Source organism: Pistacia vera, unplaced genomic scaffold, assembly GCF_008641045.1.
Source record: "Pistacia vera cultivar Batoury unplaced genomic scaffold, PisVer_v2 Contig174, whole genome shotgun sequence".
In the NCBI taxonomy this organism is placed as follows: Eukaryota; Viridiplantae; Streptophyta; class Magnoliopsida; order Sapindales; family Anacardiaceae; genus Pistacia; species Pistacia vera.
Genome location: NW_022195833.1, coordinates 1,499,658 through 1,521,899, shown reverse-complemented (window position 1 = coordinate 1,521,899; position 22,242 = coordinate 1,499,658). Strand labels below are relative to the sequence as shown.

At 32.0% G+C, this 22,242-nt stretch overlaps 2 protein-coding genes across 2 annotated transcripts; both read left to right on the top strand.

The window, feature by feature from the left end:
* Positions 1-12,671: 12,671 nt before the first annotated feature.
* Positions 12,672-14,621, top strand: LOC116126058 (cation/calcium exchanger 2). Its single transcript, XM_031411763.1, has one exon. The coding sequence runs from the start codon at positions 12,903-12,905 to the stop codon at positions 14,556-14,558; it is 1,656 nt and encodes a 551-aa protein (XP_031267623.1). The 5' UTR covers positions 12,672-12,902; the 3' UTR covers positions 14,559-14,621.
* A 1,204-nt stretch (positions 14,622-15,825) lies between these two features.
* Positions 15,826-19,036, top strand: LOC116126078 (mediator of RNA polymerase II transcription subunit 21). The gene is made up of 6 exons (XM_031411789.1): positions 15,826-16,007; positions 16,643-16,792; positions 17,165-17,375; positions 17,914-17,991; positions 18,094-18,145; positions 18,745-19,036. Exons 3-6 carry the CDS (start codon positions 17,166-17,168, stop codon positions 18,819-18,821), a joined length of 417 nt encoding a protein of 138 aa, XP_031267649.1. The 5' UTR covers positions 15,826-16,007; positions 16,643-16,792; position 17,165; the 3' UTR covers positions 18,822-19,036.
* Positions 19,037-22,242: the final 3,206 nt, after the last annotated feature.

Genomic DNA, 22,242 nt, shown 5'->3' with positions numbered 1-22,242 from the left:
AATTAACCAAAAATTATTTAATTCAATGCTTAAAGGGTAAAATGGTCAGTACACAGCTGTCCCACCCTTTTCTCTCTCTCCTTTCACTCCTTCCTTTCTCTCCCAGATTTTAGACGGATTTCAATAGGATTTTGCACCAAAATTGACAGAAATCATCTCCTTATCACCTATTGCACCTTTCCCAAGCCTAATTGGTTCGTTGTCGGACTGATCTTGCACCGTTTTCGCATTGTATGTGCAACCCCTAGCCTTGCTCGACCGACTATTCTTAGGCCCAATCTAGACGGTTTCCTACGTCGATTAAACCACCTAACTCTATCATCATCTTCCTCTCGCCATCCTCTTCAAAACCCTCACCAGCATTGCCACCAACAACTATCATTTCCACCTTTCCCGAGTATATCTCTCCATCACGACATGCATTATCGTTTCCACCTTTCTTGACTATATCTCTCCATTGCAACGTGAGCATGACTTTGTTGCATTTGCACTGAATCTGTTGTCCACTGCCAACATCAAGCTCTCTCTTCTTCCTTGACAAACTGATTACCATCTCAGGCCGCACCGGTTGCCGTTTCCTACTCATGATCATCGTTCATTTTTCGAATTTGTGAGTGGGTGGTGGTTTGGGTGATTTGGTGGTTGAATTTATAAGTGATTTGCTGGTGGTTTGTGGTGATTGTTTAGTGGTGGCGGGGCTGACTTTGGGGTTTAGAGGGATTGTGACGGTGGTGGATAGGTGGAATAGTGGTGGGTGGTGGTGACTTTAGGGTTTCGGTCATGATGGTGATGAATGGTGGTGGCTGGATGGTGGTGGTGGTTGGATGGTGATGGTGGTGGTGGTGGTGGTGGTGGTGGTGGTAATGGTGGTGGCTGGATGGTGATGGTGGCTAGGTGGCGGTGTAATCAAAAGTCAAGGATAGTATGGTAATAGCACTGTTTGCAATTGTGTCATAAGTCAAAATTCATTAACAGTGCTAATTTAAGGTGAGAACCATGGGTGGGAACTTATGGATTTGCCAAACCTTGGGTGGGTACATGTCGGCTGTCGCTTACTCTTTAATAAATTTTACAAAGTGGCAGCAATTATGTAACCGAGATTTACATAGCTTTTCTTGCTGTAATATATTTTTGAAGTTATCTTTGTTAAGATTGTTACCATACAAATTATTTAATTAATTTTTTTTTTTTTTTTTTTTTTGGTATGATCAGGGTATCTAAACCAGTTTATATACACCTCAACTAATTCCTTGGGACTTCGAATAACCGACTGGATAAGAACTCCAGTGACTACTCTTATTAGCACTCGAAGATAGACTCAAACTTAAAACATCTTAAATAATATTCAAGAGTCTCTATTGAAATACAAACAAACAAATTATTTAGATTATCAATATATTAAATATATATAAATAATAAAAACTATATTGAAATAAGTAAATATTTTATCTATTAATGATAGTAATAATTCACGTGAAAACAATCATATATTTTTACAATCAAAACTTATAAATTTTAATTCTACACTTATAGAAAAGACTTTACAGCATTGCAAATGGAATCGATTAAAATGAGTAACAACAAATAAAAACTAATGAATGATAAATATTTTCTAAAACTTGAAATATTCTCATGAAATTAAATATACATTTATATTTGTAGAAATAAATAAGAAATATTTTAAACCTTTAAAAATAAATATGTAAATATGTTTTGTATAAGTTGCTATCCACATCTTAGGTCTTAGCCACAAAAATATTTTTATATAAATTTTTTTGAATTTAATAATATTTAAAAGTATTGTATGTGCAGATCCTTCTACATTTGATTAGGAGAACTCTGGGTTAGGCTTTACTCAAGAATTAAGCCCATGATCAAGTCGTGAACCCTTTTGGGCTTGAGCCTTTTACAGATTTGGCATTTCGGTTTCTCATTAAACTTCCCATAAATACGATGGACTGAAATATTAATCCTAGTAGAATCACTTTATAAATACATTTAGATTTATAATTGAATAAAAAAATTTGAAAAATATAAAAGTCCTCAGCAACCGTTAAGTCAACAACCGCTAACCATCGTTTATCCCCAGCAGCCACTGTCGACCAAGACCAAGTACGTCCGACAATAAAATGATGGATTTACCCAAATTTAACCTATTCAGTATTCACCCCACCCCAAATGATGGATTTTGTTGTCATCCCTAAATAAAACGTTGGGCATTAGCACTACTTCTTTTTATTTTATTTTTATTTATTTCATCTAAGTATTTGTAGTAGAAAAATTTGACTAAGACATATCCATTATAAAAGGCATGTCGGCATATTTACAAAGATTTTCAAACCCTTCAACATCACACTAACTGTCCAAATATAAATGATGCTAAGAGGTTGTAAATTACTTTCTTATTAAAATACTTTAAATAAATGAAATTACACCTAATATCCAATGGTCACCCCTATTAGGGGCTAAGGTGAATTGAATTGAGACCCTGAAACTACTTGACCAGATAAGAGTTTCAGTGGTCATCCCTTAATAAGAGTTAAGGTGAATCGAACTTAGGACCGTAATACATCTAAGGGTCTTAGTTGACTACTTGACCACCCAATAATGGTTAGAACTATCTCATTTTGTTAGCTCTTTAGTCTCCTTTAATGTTATTCAAATTTGGGTCTCTCATTTCTTTGTTCCAAGTAAGTCCTATTAGAAATTGAAATAAGTAAGATAAGGAAAGTTGTTTTTCTCTTCTTTTTCTTTAGATATTTCATTGTCTGGTGATCTAAAAATATCTCCAACTCATATTTATCTAAAAATTCAATTTCTCTCTAATTACATAAAAACTATGAAAATATGTGAAAGGATTTGATATCTTTCAACAATCCAACCAAATAAAAGCAGAGATGGGTTGGCCTTTTCTTCTTCACTAAGTTCTCTCGTCTATTCAATCAATAATCCCTCCCTTTCATTCTTGTCTTTTTATTAATTACACACTTATCTGCCTTCACACTACGAGCTTCTTCCGTGGACACCCCTAATGTTGTGGGTATATGAGAAGTCCCACAGGTTTAGGAATATAACATTTACAACCTTATAATTGACAAATGTTTGTGAAGAATTAATTCTGACATAGAATCTTGGGTACAATGACTATCCTATGACCAAAAAAAAAAAAAAAAATAAAAAAAAAATAAACCTGATATATGGCACTTGTCACAGGTTGAAATATTAAATTTATTGTAATAATATTGATTTTTGATGTGCCATACTATCTTAACATTGTGATAATTACTTTTCACAAACATACACCAATTATAAGGGTATAAGTGTCTCATTCCTAAACCTGTGGGTGTTTTACGTAGTTTCACTAAACCTTAGGAGTGTTACGATAGAGTCCTATGTTAGAAAAAATTCCTAATTGTGGGCTTACATTAATTATATGTTGTTTTAATTAAAACGAGTAATTGTATAGTCCACTTATATATCCTAATGGGCTTAATGTGATCATATTAAAGTTTGCAATATTACACTTCATTTGATTATTTTAGAACGAGAAAGTGTGGGTTTGAGCATGTAATAGGCTTTGAGTATATTAGGCCTTTAATGAAAATGCTCAATAAACCAATATTAAATTGGCTAAGTCCCATTAACAAGCGCTAAATCGAACAACTTAACATATGTTATTAGAGAGGAAGACTTACGTTTTTTATGGCTTGTGAAAACCTATCACTTCTACCGTAAAGAATTAAAGAATAAAAAATCATAATTGTTTATAGCCTTTCACTATTAATTCAGTATTCTATAATTTATTTGTTTATCTTTTAAGATATTATTGATTATGACTGAATTCTATTCACATTATTGATTGAGTGAAAGATAAAATTCTTCTTTAATTAGCTTATACCTTCTTCACACTACTCTTTAGTAGTTCACATTGACCTTTTGTCAATGTTAATCAATCTAATTCTTTTCCAATAAAAAAAAAATATTCTAATTGTAGATGTTAGGTTAAAGTTCCTATTCAAAAATATAAGTCAATAAAAGTCTAATAAAATAATAATATTTAAACTCTAATCGAAATTTATATTAACTTAATAATAGATGCATGTTTCAAGAATTTTCCGCTATGAACTAATAAAGACTAGAAGATAAAATTTTATAATTCTTATTATGAAAAAAAAAATTAACTGAAATTTTATCCAGTGCGAGAAAACTTGAGCGAATATTTTCCTCGTTTCCTGCACGTTTCAATAAATATAGCAAATCTCTCTCTCTCTCTCTCTCTCTCTCTCTCTCTCTCTCTCTCTCTCTCTCTCTCTATATATATATATATATACACTCACGCGAATTATTCGTCATGTGACACATACACATAAGATTTGTGGTTGTTATGTAGTTGAATTTTATTGTTGATATTGTAGAGAGATATTAATTGCTGAATTGATATTCCAAATCCAAAGAAAAAAATATACCTATTTGAGTGACACGTAGGACACTTATTTTTTTTTTTATCTCTAAAATTATTTTATTTTGGAGCTCTAGAATTGCTCTCTCTTGCCACGTTGAATGTGTGGTTTAATGAGATATTTTTAGCTCTAAGATTCATGAATACCCATACTAGTTGTTGGCCATGAATACCTATATGTACAAATAGAACAATTCTATGAGTTCCAAAATGTGTCACATGACGAACAACTCTCATGAGTATTCATATATATATATATATATATATAAAGCTGAATACTCATGCAAGTTGTTCGTCATGTGACACATTTTGGGACTCATAGAATTGTTCTATTTTGACAGATAGGATTTGTGGTTGTTATGTGATTAAATTTGATTGGTGATGTTGTAGAGAGATATTAATTGCTGAATTGATATTTTAAATCCAAAGGTAAAAAGATACCTATTTGAGTGACACATAGGACACTTTTTTTTTTTATCTCTAAAATTGTTTTATTTTGGAGCTCTAGAATTGCTCTCTCTTGCCACGTTGGATGTGTGGTTTAATAAGATATTTTTAGTTTTAAGATTCATGAATACCTAGGCTAGTTGTTTGCCATGAATACCTATACGGGTTGTTCGCCATGTGACACATTTTGGAAGCTCTATAATTGCTCAATTTTGACAAATTGGATTAACAAGCCAATCAAATTGTTCTATTTGTGACACATTGGATTGATATTTATTACTCCATTTATAATTATTAATTAAAAAAATAGGAACAAATCTAATTATATAGGTGCATTGTATTGGCATTCTAAAAGTCTAACCATAATGACACCTTATATTTGTGATTGTCATGTGGTTGAATTTTATTGGTGATGATGCAGACAATATTAATTATTGTATTGGTATTCCAAAGTCTAAATAAATAGATATAAATATTGGATTACATAGGTGCATTGCATTGGTATTAAAAGCATACATGTTTATTAATAATTATATAAGTACATTGCATTGACATTACAAACTTTTATTCGTATTCAATTCGTATTTAATTATATTGGCATTCGAAAGTCTAAATAAGGAGTTATAAAAGGGGCGTATGTTCAGTTGTGTATTATCACAATATGTTAGTTGGTGTCAACAATACGTCTGGTCTTTTGTTAATTGTTTATAGGTCGTGTCAATAATACGTCTGTCCTTCATGATTTTATTAATCGATGATTTTTTATTTATTTATGTTTTTGTTGTTTTTTACAGGTCAAAGATTCATGAATTGACATGGAATAAAGGCAGGATGTCCAATTGATATTGTCAAATGAGTTGTTATTTTGTTTGTTCTTCTAAACTGTACGCATATCTTCTAACTATTTTAATACAAAATTGTAAGTATATCTCCTAACTATTTTAACAGTTATTATTTGATTGAATGATTGTTTTTTTCGGTCAATCTATTTGAATGATTAATTGTGTTAATCCTGTTGAACGGTAAGTGTATTCCTTAACAATTTTAATATGAAAATTAATTAACTTTTGTTGATTTCGTTTTCAGGTAACAGTTATTATTCGAATGAATAATTGTTCCTTAACAAATCTTAACATGAAGATCGATTAAATTCTGTTATGTTTGTTTTCAAGGAAATGTTCATATACTTTACTAAAATCAAATCGAGGATGATCATATTGTCAGCCGAATTATGAGTATGTGTCATATCTATATTTGTAGAAACAGATCAATTGTGTTGAATATGTTTTCTGTAAAAATATTCGTGTATTTTAATTTGTTATATGAATGATTAATTGTTTGTCTTGTTGATGTGTGAGTATATATGTTAAATGAATTAATTTTAGTTGATTCCGTTTTCCAATTTATAGGTTTTATTTGAAATATTTCTTATTAGTTCTAATATGATAATCCCTTAAATTTGGGTTAAGTAAACCATTCATTTTATCATCACATGCATTTCGGTTTCCACTGAACAATCAATAGTAAATTAACCATAACTTGCTCAATAAAAATCTAATTGATGGGAAGATTGAATCTTTAGAAACTAGACAGACAAAGCTTTAATTTGATATATTATACACTTAATTTGGATAACTGTAGCCCCCACAGCCAAACCATTCCTTTCATCATCACACATATTTTGGCTTCCACTGAACAGTCAGTTATAAATTGATCATAACTTGCTCAATAAAAATATAATTGATGAGAGGTTTGAATATTTAAAAACTAGATAAAAAATGATTTAATTTGATATATTATACGCTTAATTTAGATAGCTGTAGCCCCACTGCCAAACCATTCCTTTTATCATCACACATTTTGGTTTTCCCTGTTTCTCGATTTTCACTGAACAGTCAGTAGTGAATTGACTATAACTTGCTCAATAAATATCCAATTGATGAACGGTTTAAATATTTGAAAACTAGATAGATAGGACTTTAATTGGATATATTATACGCTTAATTTGGATAATTTTAGCATCACTGCCAAACCATTTATTTTATCATCACACACATTTTAGCTTCCATTGAACAGTCAGTAGTAAATTGATTATAACTTGCTCAATAAAACTCCAATTGATGAGAGATTTGAATATTTAGAAACTAGACATACAGGTATTTAATTTGGTATATTACATGCTTAATTTGGATAAATATAGCCCCACTTCCGAATCATTCCTTTTATCATCACACACATTTCGGTTTCCCCTCTTTCTCGATTTCCATTGAACAATTAGTAGTAAATTGACTATAGCATACTCAATAAAAATCAAATTGATGAGCGGTTTGAATCTTTGAAAACTATAAAGATAGAGCTTTAATTTGATATATTACACGATGAATTTGGATAACTATAGACTTGCGACCGAACCTTTATTTTATCATCACACATATAAAATCAATATATATAAAGCTGAATACCCATGCGGGTTGTTTGCCATGTGGCATATTTTGGAAGCTTTAGAATTTCTCCATTTTGATACATTGGATTGACAAGCCAGTCAAATTGATCTATCCTGACACATTGGATTGGTATTTATTGCTCTATCTATAATTATTAATTAATTAAAAAAATTGGAATAATTCTAATTATATAGGTGCATTGCATTGACATTCTAAATGTCTAACCATAATGACACCTTATATTTGTGATTGTCATGTGGTTGAATTTTATTGGTGATGATGTAGACAATATTAATTGCTGCATTGATATTCCAAAGTCTAAATAAATAGACATAAAGATTGGATTAAATAAGTGCACTACATTGTTGTATTAATAATTAATAATAATACTAATTATATAGGTGCATTGCATTGATATTTTAAAGGTCTAACCATAAGGACACCTTGGATTTGTGATTGCCATGTGGTTGAATTTTATTGGTGATGATGTAGACAATATTAATCGTTGCATTGGTATTCCAAAGTCTAAATAAATAGACATAAAGATTGGATTACATAGGTGCATTGCATTGGTATTAAAAACATATCTGTTTATTAATAATTATATGGGTGCATTGCATTTACATTACAAACATTTCTTCGTATTCAATTCGTATTTAATTGTGTTGGCATTCGAAATGTCTAAATAAGGGGTTATAAAAGGGGTGTATGTTAAGTTGTGTATTATTGCAATATGTTAGTTGGTGTCAACAATACGTCTGGTCTTTTGTTAATTGTTTATAGGTCATGTTAGTTTGTGTCAATAATACGTCTATTCTTCATGATTTTATTAATCAATGATTTTTTATTTATTTATGCTTTTGTTGTTGTTTATAGGTCAAAGATTCATGAATCGGCATGGAATAACGACATGATGTCCGATTAATATTGTCAAATGAGTTGTTATTTTGATTCGTTCTTCTGAACTGTACGCATATCTTCTAACTATTTTAATACAAAATTGTAAGTATATCTCCTAACTATTTTAACGGTTATTATTTGATTGAATGATTGTTTTTGTTTGATCAATCTATTTGAATGATTAATTGTGTTAGTCCTACCGAACGGTAAGTGTATTCTTTAACAATTTTAATATGAAGATTAATTAACTTTTGTTGATTTCGTTTTCAGGTAACAGTTGTTATACGAATGAATAATTGTTCCTTAACAAATCTTAACATGAAGATCGATTAGATTTTGTTATGTTTTTTTTTCAAGGAAATGTTTTTGTACTTTACTAAGATCAAATCGAGGATGATCCTATTATTAGCCGAACTGTGAGTATGTGTCATATCTATATTAGTAGAAACAGTTCAATTGTGTTGAATATGTTTTCTGTAAAAACATTTGTATATTTTAATTTATTATATGAATGATTAATTGTTTATGTCTTGTTGATGTGCGAGTATATATGTTAAATTAATTAATTTTGGTTGATTCTGTTTTCCAATTAATAGGTGTTATTTGAAATATTTCTTATCAGTCTTAATACGATAATCCCTTAAATTTGGGTTAAGTAAACCATTCATTTTATCATCGTATGCATTTCAGTTTCCACTGAACAATCAATAATAAATTAACCATAACTTGCTCAATAAAAATCTAATTGATGAGAAGATTGAATCTTTAGAACCTAGATAGACAAGACTTTAATTTGATATATTATACACTTAATTTGGATAACTGTAGTCCCTACTTCCGAACCTTTCCTTTCATCATCACACATATTTCTGCTTCCATTGAACAGTCAGTAGTAAATTGATCATAACTTGCTCAATAAAAATCTAATTGATGAAAGGTTTGAATCTTTAAAAACTAGATAAAAAAGAATTTAATTTGATATATTATACGCTTAATTTAGATAACTGTAACCCCACTGCCAAACAATTCCTTTTATCATCACACACATTTTGGTTTCTCCTGTTTCTCGATTTCTATTGAATAGTTAGTAGTCAATTAGCCATAACTTACTCAATAAAAATCCAATTAATAATTGGTTTAACTCTTTGAAAACTAGATAGATAGGACTTTAATTTGATATATTATACGTTTAATTTTGATAACTGTAGCTCTACTTCCAAACCATTTCTTTTATCATCACACACATTTTAGTTTCCACTGAACAATCAGTAGTAAATTGACTATAACTTACTCAGCAAAACTCCAATGGATGAGAGGTTTAAATATTTAGAAACTAGACATACATGCCTTCAATTTGGTGTATTACACGCTTAATTTGGATAACTGTAGCCCCACTACCAAACCATGTCTTTTATCGTCACACATTTCGGTTTCCACTGAACAATAAGTAGTAAGTTGACCACAACTTGCTCAATAAAACTCAAATTGATGAGAGGTTTGAATATTTAGAAACTAGTCAACAGGGCTTTAATTTTATATATTATATACTTAATTTGGATAAATGTAGCCCCACTTTCAAACCATTTATTTTATCATCATACACATTTCGGTTTCCCCTGTTTCTTGATTTCCACTGAACAATCAGTAGTAAATTAGCCATAAGTTACTCAATAAAAATCCAATTGATGAGCTGTTTGAATATTTAGAAACTAGAAATATAGAGATTTAATTTGATATATTATACGAAGAATTTGGATAACTATAGACTTGCGGCTGAACCATTCATTTTATCATCACACACATAAAACCAATTGAATTTTAGCGATGATAAAGGAAAACAAATATTGATATGTAGTGTTAATTATATTTGTTCTATCTCTTTTTGTTGATATTGTTTTATGTTACATACATATATAAAAAACATATTGTTGCTGAATATAACAAATTTTAGTTGCATCACAAATATCGTCTGATGTTTGTTGCCGAACCATGTAGCTTTAGTAAACCATTAATAATATACCGAACAATTATTATTATCCTTAAATGAAAACAAATATTGATATATAGTTTTAATTATAATTGTTTTATCTCTTTTTGATGATATCTTTTATGTTATATACATATATTATGAAAAGAGTTTGTTGCTAAATATAACTTATTTCATTTATTTAACAAATATCAACTGATGTTTGAGGCTAAACCTTGTAGCTTTAGTAAACCATTCATTTTATCATCATACATATTTAGGTTTCCACTGAACAATTAGTAGTAAATTGATCATAACTTGCTCAATAAAACTTCAATTGATGAGAGGTTTGAATCTTTAGAAACTAGACATACAAGGCTTAAATTTGATATATTATACGCTTAATTTGGATAACTGTAGCCCCATTGTCAAACAATTCCTTTTATCATCACATATATTTCAGTTTCCACTGAATAGTCAGTAGTAAATTGACCATAACGTTCTCAATAAAATTCCAATTAATGAGAATTTTGAATATTTAGAAACTAGACAGATAGAGATTTAATTTTATATATTATACGCTTATAGCTCCACTTCCGAACCATTCATTTTATCATCACACACATTTTGATTTCCACTAAACAGTCAGTAGTAAATTGACCATAACTTGTTCAATAAAAATCTAATTTATGAGAGGTTTGAACCTTTAGAAACTAGATAGACAGAGCTTTAATTTTATATATTATACGCTCAATTTGGATCACTGTAGCCCCACTGTCGGACCATTCATTTTATCATCACACACATTTTGGTTTCTCATGTTTCTTGATTTTCATTGAAGAGTCAGTAGTAAATTAGCCATATCTTGCTCAATAAAAATCCAATTGATGAACGGTTTGAATCTTTGAAAACTAGAAATATAGGGCTTTAATTTGATATGTTATATGGTAAATTAGGATAACTATAGACCTGCTGCCAAACCATTCATTTTATCATCGCACACATAAAACAAATTCAATTTTAGTGATGACAAAAGAAAACAAATATTGATATGTAGTTTTAATTATATTTGTTCTATCTCTTTTTGTTGATTTTTGGATTGATTTTGTTGTTTGATTTGTGGGTTTTACAATTATCGTCTTTCTTTAGGATGCTATCATCAAATGTCTTTCTTTTTTTTTTTTTTTTTTTTGCTATAGGTGGTGGTCAATTCTAATTGCAGCAAATGAATTTGTGTTACAGGACCTTTATCTTCATGACTTCTTCAATGCTTTAATTAAGTTGCCTTCAGATTGTACTGTTGGAGTTGTTGTTGCTTTCTATGTGAGTTATCTTCTCAACATTCTTAATTTTTTTATTTCTAAAATAATAATAATAAAAATAATTCATTTTCTCTTCTCAACAATCAAAATCAATTTTTTCCTTTGGCTCTGCAAGTCTCTTGCTTAAAAGTTCACATTTTTTTAACAATGTTTCTCTTTCTTTGATTAATTTATAGACTTATCAATAATACCCAGTGGGTTATCTTGCAAATTTTTTGCTTTTCTTGACAAAGTTTTAAACTTTGGTAGCAAATGTCAAATGGTAACATATTTGAGAAGAACCATGATGAAATAAATTTTGAGTTAAATTTGTGGATATTTTATTTATTGATTTTTTAATTATCAATTCAATATAAAATGAACTTCAATTTATAAAATATATATTTAAAACACACAAAAAAAAAAACCCAATAATAATGTAAAAAAATATAATAAACATACCCGTGCAACACAACTTGAAAATGAATATAAGTTACAGAAATTGTGAAAGGTCAATATAAATTTTGAGTTTAAATAGTTGATCTTGATAATATTCAGGTGATATTAAATATCATACACGATTCACTCCAAACTACTGACATCTGATATCAAAGACATGTCTGTAAAAATAATATCAATTGTACAAGATGATGATCCTGAAAATATAATTAGAGTATATAATATTTAGGTGATCTTCTCAAGTTGGATGAATGATTTAATAACATCTACCTATAATTAATATTTATAATTATATATGTATAATTATTAATTTTATCTTAATATAATTTTGTATATATATAATTTATATTTACTTTAAAATTTGTATAATATAACATTTATTATAATTTTGTATATGTATATAATTTATTTTTATTTTAAAATTTATATAATTTAATATTTATTATGTTTTAACGTAATTAGTTTATTTTGTTGGAGTAGATTTGCTTTTAAGAACATTGGATAACCCATGTCTAATTATATACATCAAATCATACAACCAGTTAGGTCCAGCTAGTTGTTAATTAATTTGTGTTGCCATTAAGGAATCGCCACATATGCTAAACATTCAATGCTCCTCCTTCTCGTCTTCTCTCTTTAACAAGATCAAGAACTGAGACCTGTAACGGCCGACACTTGCAGTTGTATTGGTTTCATGTGCTTCTCAATAAAATGGCCTACTCAACCACGAGACAAGTGTATGCTTAATTCGTAAGCAAGTCTCAATCGAATTCCCACCATCTAATATCGATGTCCCACTTGGTACATGCCTCCAAATTTGCTTTTACTGTTCCAGGATTCCATTCTTACCCTCTACTTTTATGTCAAATGCATTTAGTTAAAGGTTAGTTATTATTATCCATTCCTTTTTGTTTCTTCAATCTCTTATGGGCACCTTAGGTTTTGTATCACAGCACAAGAAATACTTGATATTCTTCTTGAACGTTTCATTTCTCTTAGTAGGTAGTGTCATTCTCTTGGTTATATATTTCACCTCTTCAGAATTTCTTGTTTCAAGCAGTTTTGATAATAATCAACAAGACTGCAAGGTTCTAGAGAAGTTAGATGGCTACAAAGCCAAATGCCTTTACCTGAAATCCGGTAACCGATGTGTCTCTCAAGGCTATATTGACTATCTTTACCTATTTTATTGCAGTTTTGGAAGATTTCCCTTTCTGGGATATTTTCTCATCTTTCTTTGGCTTTTGGTTCTCTTCTATCTCTTGGGAAATACAGCCTCTGAATACTTCTGTTCTTCGCTTGAAAGCCTATCGAGGCTGCTAGATTTGTCCCCCACGATTGCCGGAGTGACTCTCCTGTCTCTCGGTAATGGCGCCCCTGATGTTTTTGCCAGTTTGGTGTCCTTTATGGGCAGTGGGACAAGTGACATTGGCCTTAATACAGTGCTAGGTGCGGCTTCTTTTGTGACTTGTGTTGTGGTTGGAACTATATGCATTTGCTTGCATAAAAGAAGTGTTCGAGTGAACAAATATGCCTTTATCAGAGACGTTTGCTTCTTCCTTCTTGTTCTTGCATCCTTAGTTGTGATCTTGATTCGCGGCAAAATCAACCTGTGGGGGGCAATTGGTTTTTCCTCGATGTATGTTGTTTATGTGGTTATTGTATATCTCTCAGTCATTTGTTATCATATAAGTGGCGAAGAAAGTGAAACAGAAGAATCTGCAAGCTATGGTGGTGATCTAAGTGTACCTATTCTAATTGAAAAAAGAGAGTCTAATTCTTTAGAGGAAGGAAATTTAGAAGATGTAACTTCTGCAGAGACCAGTAATTGTTTCTTTTGTAATATGATACTTTATATTCTTGAGATGCCCCTTTATTTACCTAGAAGACTGACAATTCCTGTAGTTTGTGAAAAGAAATGGTCAAAGCCAATTGCGGTTACTTCAGTGACATTGTCACCAATTCTCGTGGCAGCCCTTTGGAATCCTGAAAGCCTGATGGTGTGTGGAATTGGTTTATTAACAGGATTTGCTTTAGGGGTTCTTGCATTTTTAACAACAGAGAAATCAAGCCCTCCAAAATACTGCCTATTCCCCTGGCTGGCAGGAGGATTCTTAATGAGTATGGTTTGGAGTTACATCACAGCTCAAGAATTGGTGGCCTTGTTGGTTTCAGTTGGGTACATTTTGGGCATAAAACCTTCACTTCTGGGGCTCACAGTCCTCGCTTGGGGCAATTCACTTGGAGATTTGATCACAAATTTAACAATGTCTTTGAATGGAGAATCCCAAGGGGCACAGGTTGCAATTTCAGGGTGTTATGCAGGGCCAATCTTCAACATTGTGTTTGGGCTGGGCTTGTCTCTTGTTGGGTCTTGTTGGAGAGATTATCCATCATCAATGGTGATCCTGGAAGACCCATTTCTCTTGGAGACATTGGGGTTTTTGGTGGGGGCATTGGTGTGGGCACTTATGGTTTTGCCATGGAGAGGGATGAGGCTTGACGGGGTATTGGGAGGTGGGCTTATAGTTATTTATTTGATTTCTATGTCATTGAGGTTCCTAGTTCATGATCTAAAATAATACAATTTTGTTGTGTTGTATATATATTTTAATTTTATATTGTATAATGTTATTATTAATGGTAAAGGGTGAAAGAAACCATGACCTGTTTCATGTTTTTGTATGAGTTTGTTTTATTTTTTATTTTTTTGGTGCAATTAAAATCCATAAATTATCTAGCTAGTTCAATAGGAACAACCAGGTTGCTATTTTATCTCAAAAAACTACTCCTAAATAATTTTCAAATAAAATCAATAGATTAGCTTTTAACAGAAGACAAAAGACAAAAGACAAATAATAATTAAAAATTATATTAAAATTTGTTCATATATATATATATATATGTGTGTGTGTGTGTGTGTGTGTGTGTGTGAATATTTTAATTCAATAATGTTATGCCAAAAAAATCAAGGCTGACGTTGGTCTACATCAACAAGCACCAATCAAAGTTCATGAAAGTTTTGCACCGTCTAGAAGCTACCATGTCGATCCATGATAGGAAGAATATAACTGTCATCAATTTGGCAGATTCATGTTTTGTCTATAAGTGATAGAGGACTGCACACTTGCCAAGCCCTAGATAATTTGATGATATTTCCTAAGTTATCAGTCAATGGGAGGTAAGGAAGGACTTACACAACACCTCTCACTTGTAGATTTGTAATCATTACCTTAAATTCCTCTACTATAAATAGAGGACTCCCCTTTTCATTTCTGGGATTCTGATCTAAAAACCTTATTTTGATTGTAATATTTATTTTTAGAGCAAAGACAATTTATGAAAAAGAGATTGACTTGATATTCTCTCTAACTATTAAGTTATTGTACCTCTGCTCGCTATACGTAATATTTTGTAATCTCTCATATATAATAGAAAAGTAGACGTATGATTCGTTTTAAACATCCGAACCACTTTAAAAACCATCTCTCATTTATTATTTAGTTTTTGCATTTGATTATCTCAATCATTTACGTATAATTCTTAAGAACAATTTAACAATTTATATGTGCGAGTGGTTGGTATCAAAATCAAACATCTACGAATAAAATGGTTGCTTAATTTCTTTTAAAGTTTAACTCTTGTGTATCTTGAGGTGAGATATGTTATATGTACTTCTAAATTATTAATCTAAACTGTATCATCCTGGAAGGCTCAAATAATGTTTATTTGGCCAAGGGTTTGAATTTTCGAAAAAATTTCGGCATTCATCTTTAATCATAATCGAGGTCGAGGGTATGTTTGTCATTAGGTATATAAATATAAAAAAAAAAAAATAAATATTAATTTAAAGTCCTTGTTTAGGAGTGAAGTCCTTTACTTCTTTTCCGAACTTGTCACTCCTCTCCGATCCCTATTGTCGACTAGCCGAAAGCCCTCAACTCCTTTCCGATCTTCGTCGTCGAAAAGACCCAGTCACTCCTCAATCTCTTTTTCCGATGACTTATAAACTTTCTGATCCAAGCGAAGTGGTAGGTGCTGTTTATTTTCTTTATTTTCTTTTATAAAGCTTCTGGATTGTATATTGGAATTGTGTGTTGTTCATTAAAAGCCTTGCATTTGGAGGTGCGGGGAAGAGATGAATTTGGATTTTGCATGTGGTAATGGGAAAGTATATAAATAATTGAAAATTTCAATTAACATTGTACTTTTTTTTTTTTTAATTATGGGTTACTTGTGTTTATTTTAAGTTCAGAAATCTCGTTTCACATTGTATTTTTTGTTACCTATGGGTTATCTTGTGTTTGGTTTGTCTTCATTTTCGGTTCACAACCTCAAGACCATATTTTTCTTCTAAAAAGCAAGCTGAATCTGAAATAGATGAGACCGTGTTTTGATTAATTATGGAAGTCCCTTTGTGCTTTTTTATTTTTTAATTTCAATTTCAATTGTATTTTGTGATTGTCTCTGTGTATTTTGATTTTATTGCTTAGAGTGCAAAAATTTTATTTCGGTTTGAGTTTTGGGTTTGTTGTTTTGAATATTCAGTTTTTTTTTTTTCTTCTCTGGAGTTTTGTTTTAATTTTTGTATTATATTTTTTAATATCAATTATAATTGGTGAGTGTATTTGTTTCTTTATTGGAAATATTTTATGTTTAATTACAGGATTCCAGTTAAGAACCGCCCAGTACATCTCTAATCCACAACCGAGAATCCAAATCCTTACCCGTACTTTTTTCTTGGTTTAGCTCACAATCAATTGCAAAGTAGAGTGCTCACCTTTCTGCTTTCCAGAATTTTCTCGACCCATTTTAGGTACTCTTACCCATTTTAATATTTCTTCAAGTTCTCTTTATTTTTGTTTGTTTCCTGATTAAATAATAAGAAAATTAAAAGTGTAAATCTTCATAAGTTTTCTTGTGGCTTTTCGGTTATTGTTTTTGAGAAATCGCATTGTGAAATTCAGCTCAATTAAGTCAGTCTATTTTTCTGATTGATATTTCTAATTTGTAATAGATTAGCCGGCAATTGTTTTTGGCTTATTTATGAATCAATATCAGCTAAGAAGTTATATTTTGGTTTAATTGGTGGAGAATGAGGCGTTTTCCTTTTTAGGTGAAAGTTGTTTTCTTAATAGGTTATCTGTGAGAGTATGAACCTTGACAATTTAAGTGTTAACTTTTGCAGGATGGACATCATTTCACAGTTACAAGAACAAGTGAATCAAATTGCGGGCATTGCCTTTAATACCTTTGGGACCCTGCAAAGGGATGCTCCTCCTGTTAGGCTCTCTCCAAACTACCCAGAACCACCAGCTACGAATCCTCCAGAGGACGCGGCAAGTTTTCTGGAGCAACCCAAGCTCATGAGTGCTGCTCTTGTAAAAGCAGCTAAGCAGGTTCGTGTTGACTTGAATAGAGTACTTTATTTGAATTATTGCTAAAACTTGAGTTCTCTTCTCATCTAGTATTGCGTGTGCACTTTTTTGCAATCACCATTTTACTAATAGGCTGTTGGAGGTTCTGATTGTCAGAGACAAACCCATATAATATGTTGATCCACCAGGACAGGCAGATTGTCTAGGATTTATTTTCTTTAGATCAATGAATGTTTGTTGTTGACTAAAGTCTGAAGAGCAGTACCAAACATTCACTTATATAGAATAGGCAGAATATTATAAAAATTTCATCTGACTTGTCTTTCCTATAGAATAAAATTTTGGCAATGCATTGAAATTGTTATTGTTAGGCTTGGAGTTATGGTTGAAACTTTTCTGGTTTGTCATTGATAATTGGCCCGTTCAAATATTAGTTTTTTGGTCATCAACCTCCCTATTTTTTCTGTCGATCACAATATAAGATTCATTGATTAAGAAGTATTCTGCTTACTAGAAAGTTAATTGATGAGCAGTTCAACATATTGTATTTCTACTGCAGTTTGATGCATTGGTGGCAGCTCTTCCATTAGCTGAGGGTGGTGAAGAAGCTCAATTGAAAAGGATTGCAGAACTCCAGGTATAGGCTATGGAGTTTAGGGATTCAGATTTCTCAAATTTATTATTTATATGTTTCACAGATGGTGTAACTTTTTATTTTTTCTGGTAAATTCAATTGCAGTCCGAGAATGATGCTGTGGGTCAAGAGTTGCAGAGGCAACTAGAAGCTGCTGGTGAACTCTCAAACCTTTTTGCTTTACAAATTGATGCCATGATTTGTTAGAATGTTAGGCTGTTTTTTCCTCCTTTTGAGGACAATTTTTTTTTTTTTTTTCAAACTTACTTCTATATATAAAGGCCAACAACATAATTGTGACTGTGAAACTCAGATATAATAGGCATTATGAAAATGGACTAACAATTATGAATGGTAGAACTCTACACTATATCTCCACGCATTGAGGGTCAGATCTCAGGACGTAAGATGTTGTGGTCAATTATGTATCTGGGTTGCTTTTGAGAACTGTAAAAGACCTGGTTGTATAATTGGGAAAATTATTCATAAATATAATATAATTTCCATTGAACATTGTTTGCATAACAAATCTGCTGCTGACTGTACTAGATAATATGTGATATCTATGCCTTTTCTTTGGATATTAATGTTCTTAACTATTCTCTGGCTGACTATAATAGATGATCTGTGGTATCTATGTCTTTTTTAATCTTTCTTTTCTTGGTTTATCCGTGCCCCCTTAATTTTTTATTTCCTAGGTGCTGGATTATTTTCGATTGGAAGAACTAACAATCTCCATAATTTCCTTGGTAACAGAGAAGGAATTGAAACAGGTGCAAGAGTTGTTCAGCCAAGCAGTGGATAATTGCTTGAATTTAAAGAAACCAGATTGAATGAAGTGTGACTGGTAAATTCCACCCATATATATATATATATATTAGTCATGTAGGGTCTGTACTTGTTATCTTAATTTGAATGTATCTAGTCCATGTGTTACCAGTTTTGTTATATGAGAAGCAACTTAATTTTGGAATTATGTCTTTAAATTAGGAAACCACTGTTGTTTGATCCGTTATGTTATCACATGAGCATGAATTTCGAATTTTCATTCCTAGACCAGTACATAACTTTGAGGTGAGAATGATAATCAGGATACACTGGATGGACCAAATTACCACAAAAGTCTAAATAGTTGAATAAAGGTTGTTTTTCTCTTTGTCACTAGGGTCTTAAAATTCAAAGAACTTTGATTTGCCAGGCTCTTACCCGTATCAGTGAAATCCTTGGTTGAAGCAGGCCATATTTGAGGGAAATTAGGCCATAATTTTGCTATCAAAGCTTGTTGCTATCATGATTGTTAGTTCCTCTGAGTGTATCGAAGGCCATTAAAACTCCCCTAACAAAGATGTAATATGATCCTGGGTCTGTCCCTTGACCTCTTATTGAAAACAGAGAAATCAGAGTGCCAAAAGAGGAAGGAACTATGCTTTCTGTTATAGAACGAGCTGTATATTTCAGTAGTATAAATTCATCCACAACTATCCTTATTTTCTTTTCCCTTCTTGCATAACCAACATATTTAGGAAAAAAACTATGATTATGGCAATCACTCATGTGATCAAGCTAGGTCTCCAACATAGAGGAAATGCCTCTGATAAGATGAGATTTTCTAGTACTAATAGAATCCTGGTTTGTTAATTTCTCCATTGTGATCCCTGAAGAATCTTCTGGAGACATTGTTGTTTTTGGTGGGGTGCCTTGGTCCTGGCAATTATGGTTTTGCCGAGGAAAGACAGGCTTGATGCATGGGGCTTGAGGCTTGAGTGGAGGGCATCTAGCTGTATGCTGATGTCTATGTTATTAAGGTTTCATTTAAACACTTGGGTGTCTCCAGTTTCATCACTGCACACATACCTGGTTGGACTGGTACATAACAAGATCTGGAAAAATAATTAGGTAGTCTTAATATCTATTTTGGGTGTACGAAGTTTTTCAAATTTTGTTTCTGAGTAGACAATTGTTAAAAGTAGAAAATTTTGCTCCCTCGATCTATAGGAAGTTTATGATACCACCACCCGTTCAAGTAGCAACAGTTGCAATCACCACCACCGGTAGATTTGACTAATGCAGCTCTTTGGATAAATTATTTTAGGCCGCACGAGACCTAATGCCCGTTGAAACACAAGCAGCATAGAACTTCGCGTAGTGTTGGAGTTCCAGTTCTTTGAGTTGGCAGTTCATGATGCGATTATGTAAGAAGGGAAAGCGGTTTTGGATGGAAATTTGAATTTTGAAGTCGGTGGCAACGAACAATTGGTGGTGACACAGATAAGAGGTCATTGCACTAAGCTTTCTTTCTCTTAAAAGTCTATATGTGAGTTGAACATTAATGCAAATGACGGCAATATTAAATTGAAAACAATTTTTTTGCTCGATAAAATCTTGATAATTAACAAGAACAATGACTTTTATTTTCAAAAATTAAATTAAATAAAAATTATCTTGTTTGATGGAATTTGGATTACTACCGACAAACAAAAACTTTTATTTGAAAATTAGAAATTTCATACAAGAGAGAGAGAGAGAGAAAAAAACAAAACGTAAAATTTTATATTTATCCTCATTTAAATTAATAACGAAATATTGGCTAGCAGCTTTGTTTTGAAACCCGGAGTGGATCGGCCTGTTGAACCGGCCTGATTGGGGCTTGACATCCTCTCTGATTCAGGTTTTAGTAGGGGTGTTCAAAAGAACCGGTTGGAACCGAAATCGACGGGTACCTTGGGTTTGGTTTCGGTTCCTACCTAGAATCAGTCGTCAATGGGTAGGTTCCGGTTCCAAAAATTTGGAACCGTTACTGTGCGGTTCCGGTTTTGGTTTCTATAGTTAGGAACTGGAACCGGAACTAGGAACCGAGACTAATATAAAATAAAATTAAAGATTAGGGGGGTTAATAAAAACTTTTGTAGAAAAAGTAATGTGAATACATTTACATTTATATTTATATTTAATAACATTTAAAGTAAGTTAGTTTGACTTTCGAGAATCTACCTTTACAAAGTAATAGAGTTTGTAATTTTGAATTTATAATTGTACTTTTATTTTTGTTAACAAGTGCCAGGTGGGGGGGTATTTGTAAGTTTTTAAGGGTTTTTTTATCNCCTTGGTTGAAGCAGGCCATATTTGAGGGAAATTAGGCCATAATTTTGCTATCAAAGCTTGTTGCTATGATGATTGTTAGTTCCTCTGAGTGTATCGAAGGCCATTAAAACTCCCCTAACAAAGATGTAATATGATCCTGGGTCTGTCCCTTGACCTCTTATTGAAAACAGAGAAATCAGAGTGCCAAAAGAGGAAGGAACTATGCTTTCTGTTATAGAACGAGCTGGATATTTCAGTAGTATAAATTCATCCACAACTATCCTTATTTTCTTTTCCCTTCTTGCATAACCAACATATTTAGGAAAAAAACTATGACTATGGCAATCACTCATGTGATCAAGCTAGGTCTCCAGCATAGAGGAAATACCTCTGATAAGATGAGATTTTCTAGTGCTAATAGAATCCTGGTTTGTTAATTTCTCCATTGTGATCCCTGAAGAATCTTCTGGAGACATTGTTGTTTTTGGTGGGGTGCCTTGGTCCTGGCAATTATGGTTTTGCCGAGGAAAGACAGGCTTGATGCATGGGGCTTGAGGCTTGAGTGGAGGGCATCTAGCTGTATGCTGATGTCTATGTTATTAAGGTTTCATTTAAACACTTGGGTGTCTCCAGTTTCATCACTGCACACATACCTGGTTGGACTGGTACATAACAAGATCTGGAAAAATAATTAGGTAGTCTTAATATCTATTTTGGGTGTACGAAGTTTTTCAAATTTTGTTTCTGAGTAGACAATTGTTAAAAGTAGAAAATTTTGCTCCCTCGATCTATAGGAAGTTTATGATACCACCACCCGTTCAAGTAGCAACAGTTGCAATCACCACCACCGGTAGATTTGACTAATGCAGCTCTTTGGATAAATTATTTTAGGCCGCACGAGACCTAATGCCCGTTGAAACACAAGCAGCATAGAACTTCGCGTAGTGTTGGAGTTCCAGTTCTTTGAGTTGGCAGTTCATGATGCGATTATGTAAGAAGGGAAAGCGGTTTTGGATGGAAATTTGAATTTTGAAGTCGGTGGCAACGAACAATTGGTGGTGACACAGATAAGAGGTCATTGCACTAAGCTTTCTTTCTCTTAAAAGTCTATATGTGAGTTGAACATTAATGCAAATGACGGCAATATTAAATTGAAAACAATTTTTTTGCTCG

Excerpts from the sequence above, each read along its gene's own strand:
- LOC116126058 (XM_031411763.1), top strand. The coding sequence starts at position 12,903 with ATGGGCACCTTAGGTTTTGTATCACAGCACAAGAAATACTTGATATTC.
- LOC116126078 (XM_031411789.1), top strand. The coding sequence starts at position 17,166 with ATGGACATCATTTCACAGTTACAAGAACAAGTGAATCAAATTGCGGGC. Across the intron at positions 17,992-18,093 it reads AAAGGATTGCAGAACTCCAG|TCCGAGAATGATGCTGTGGG; the intron begins GTATAGGCTATG and ends ATTCAATTGCAG. Across the intron at positions 18,146-18,744 it reads GAGGCAACTAGAAGCTGCTG|AGAAGGAATTGAAACAGGTG; the intron begins GTGAACTCTCAA and ends CCTTGGTAACAG.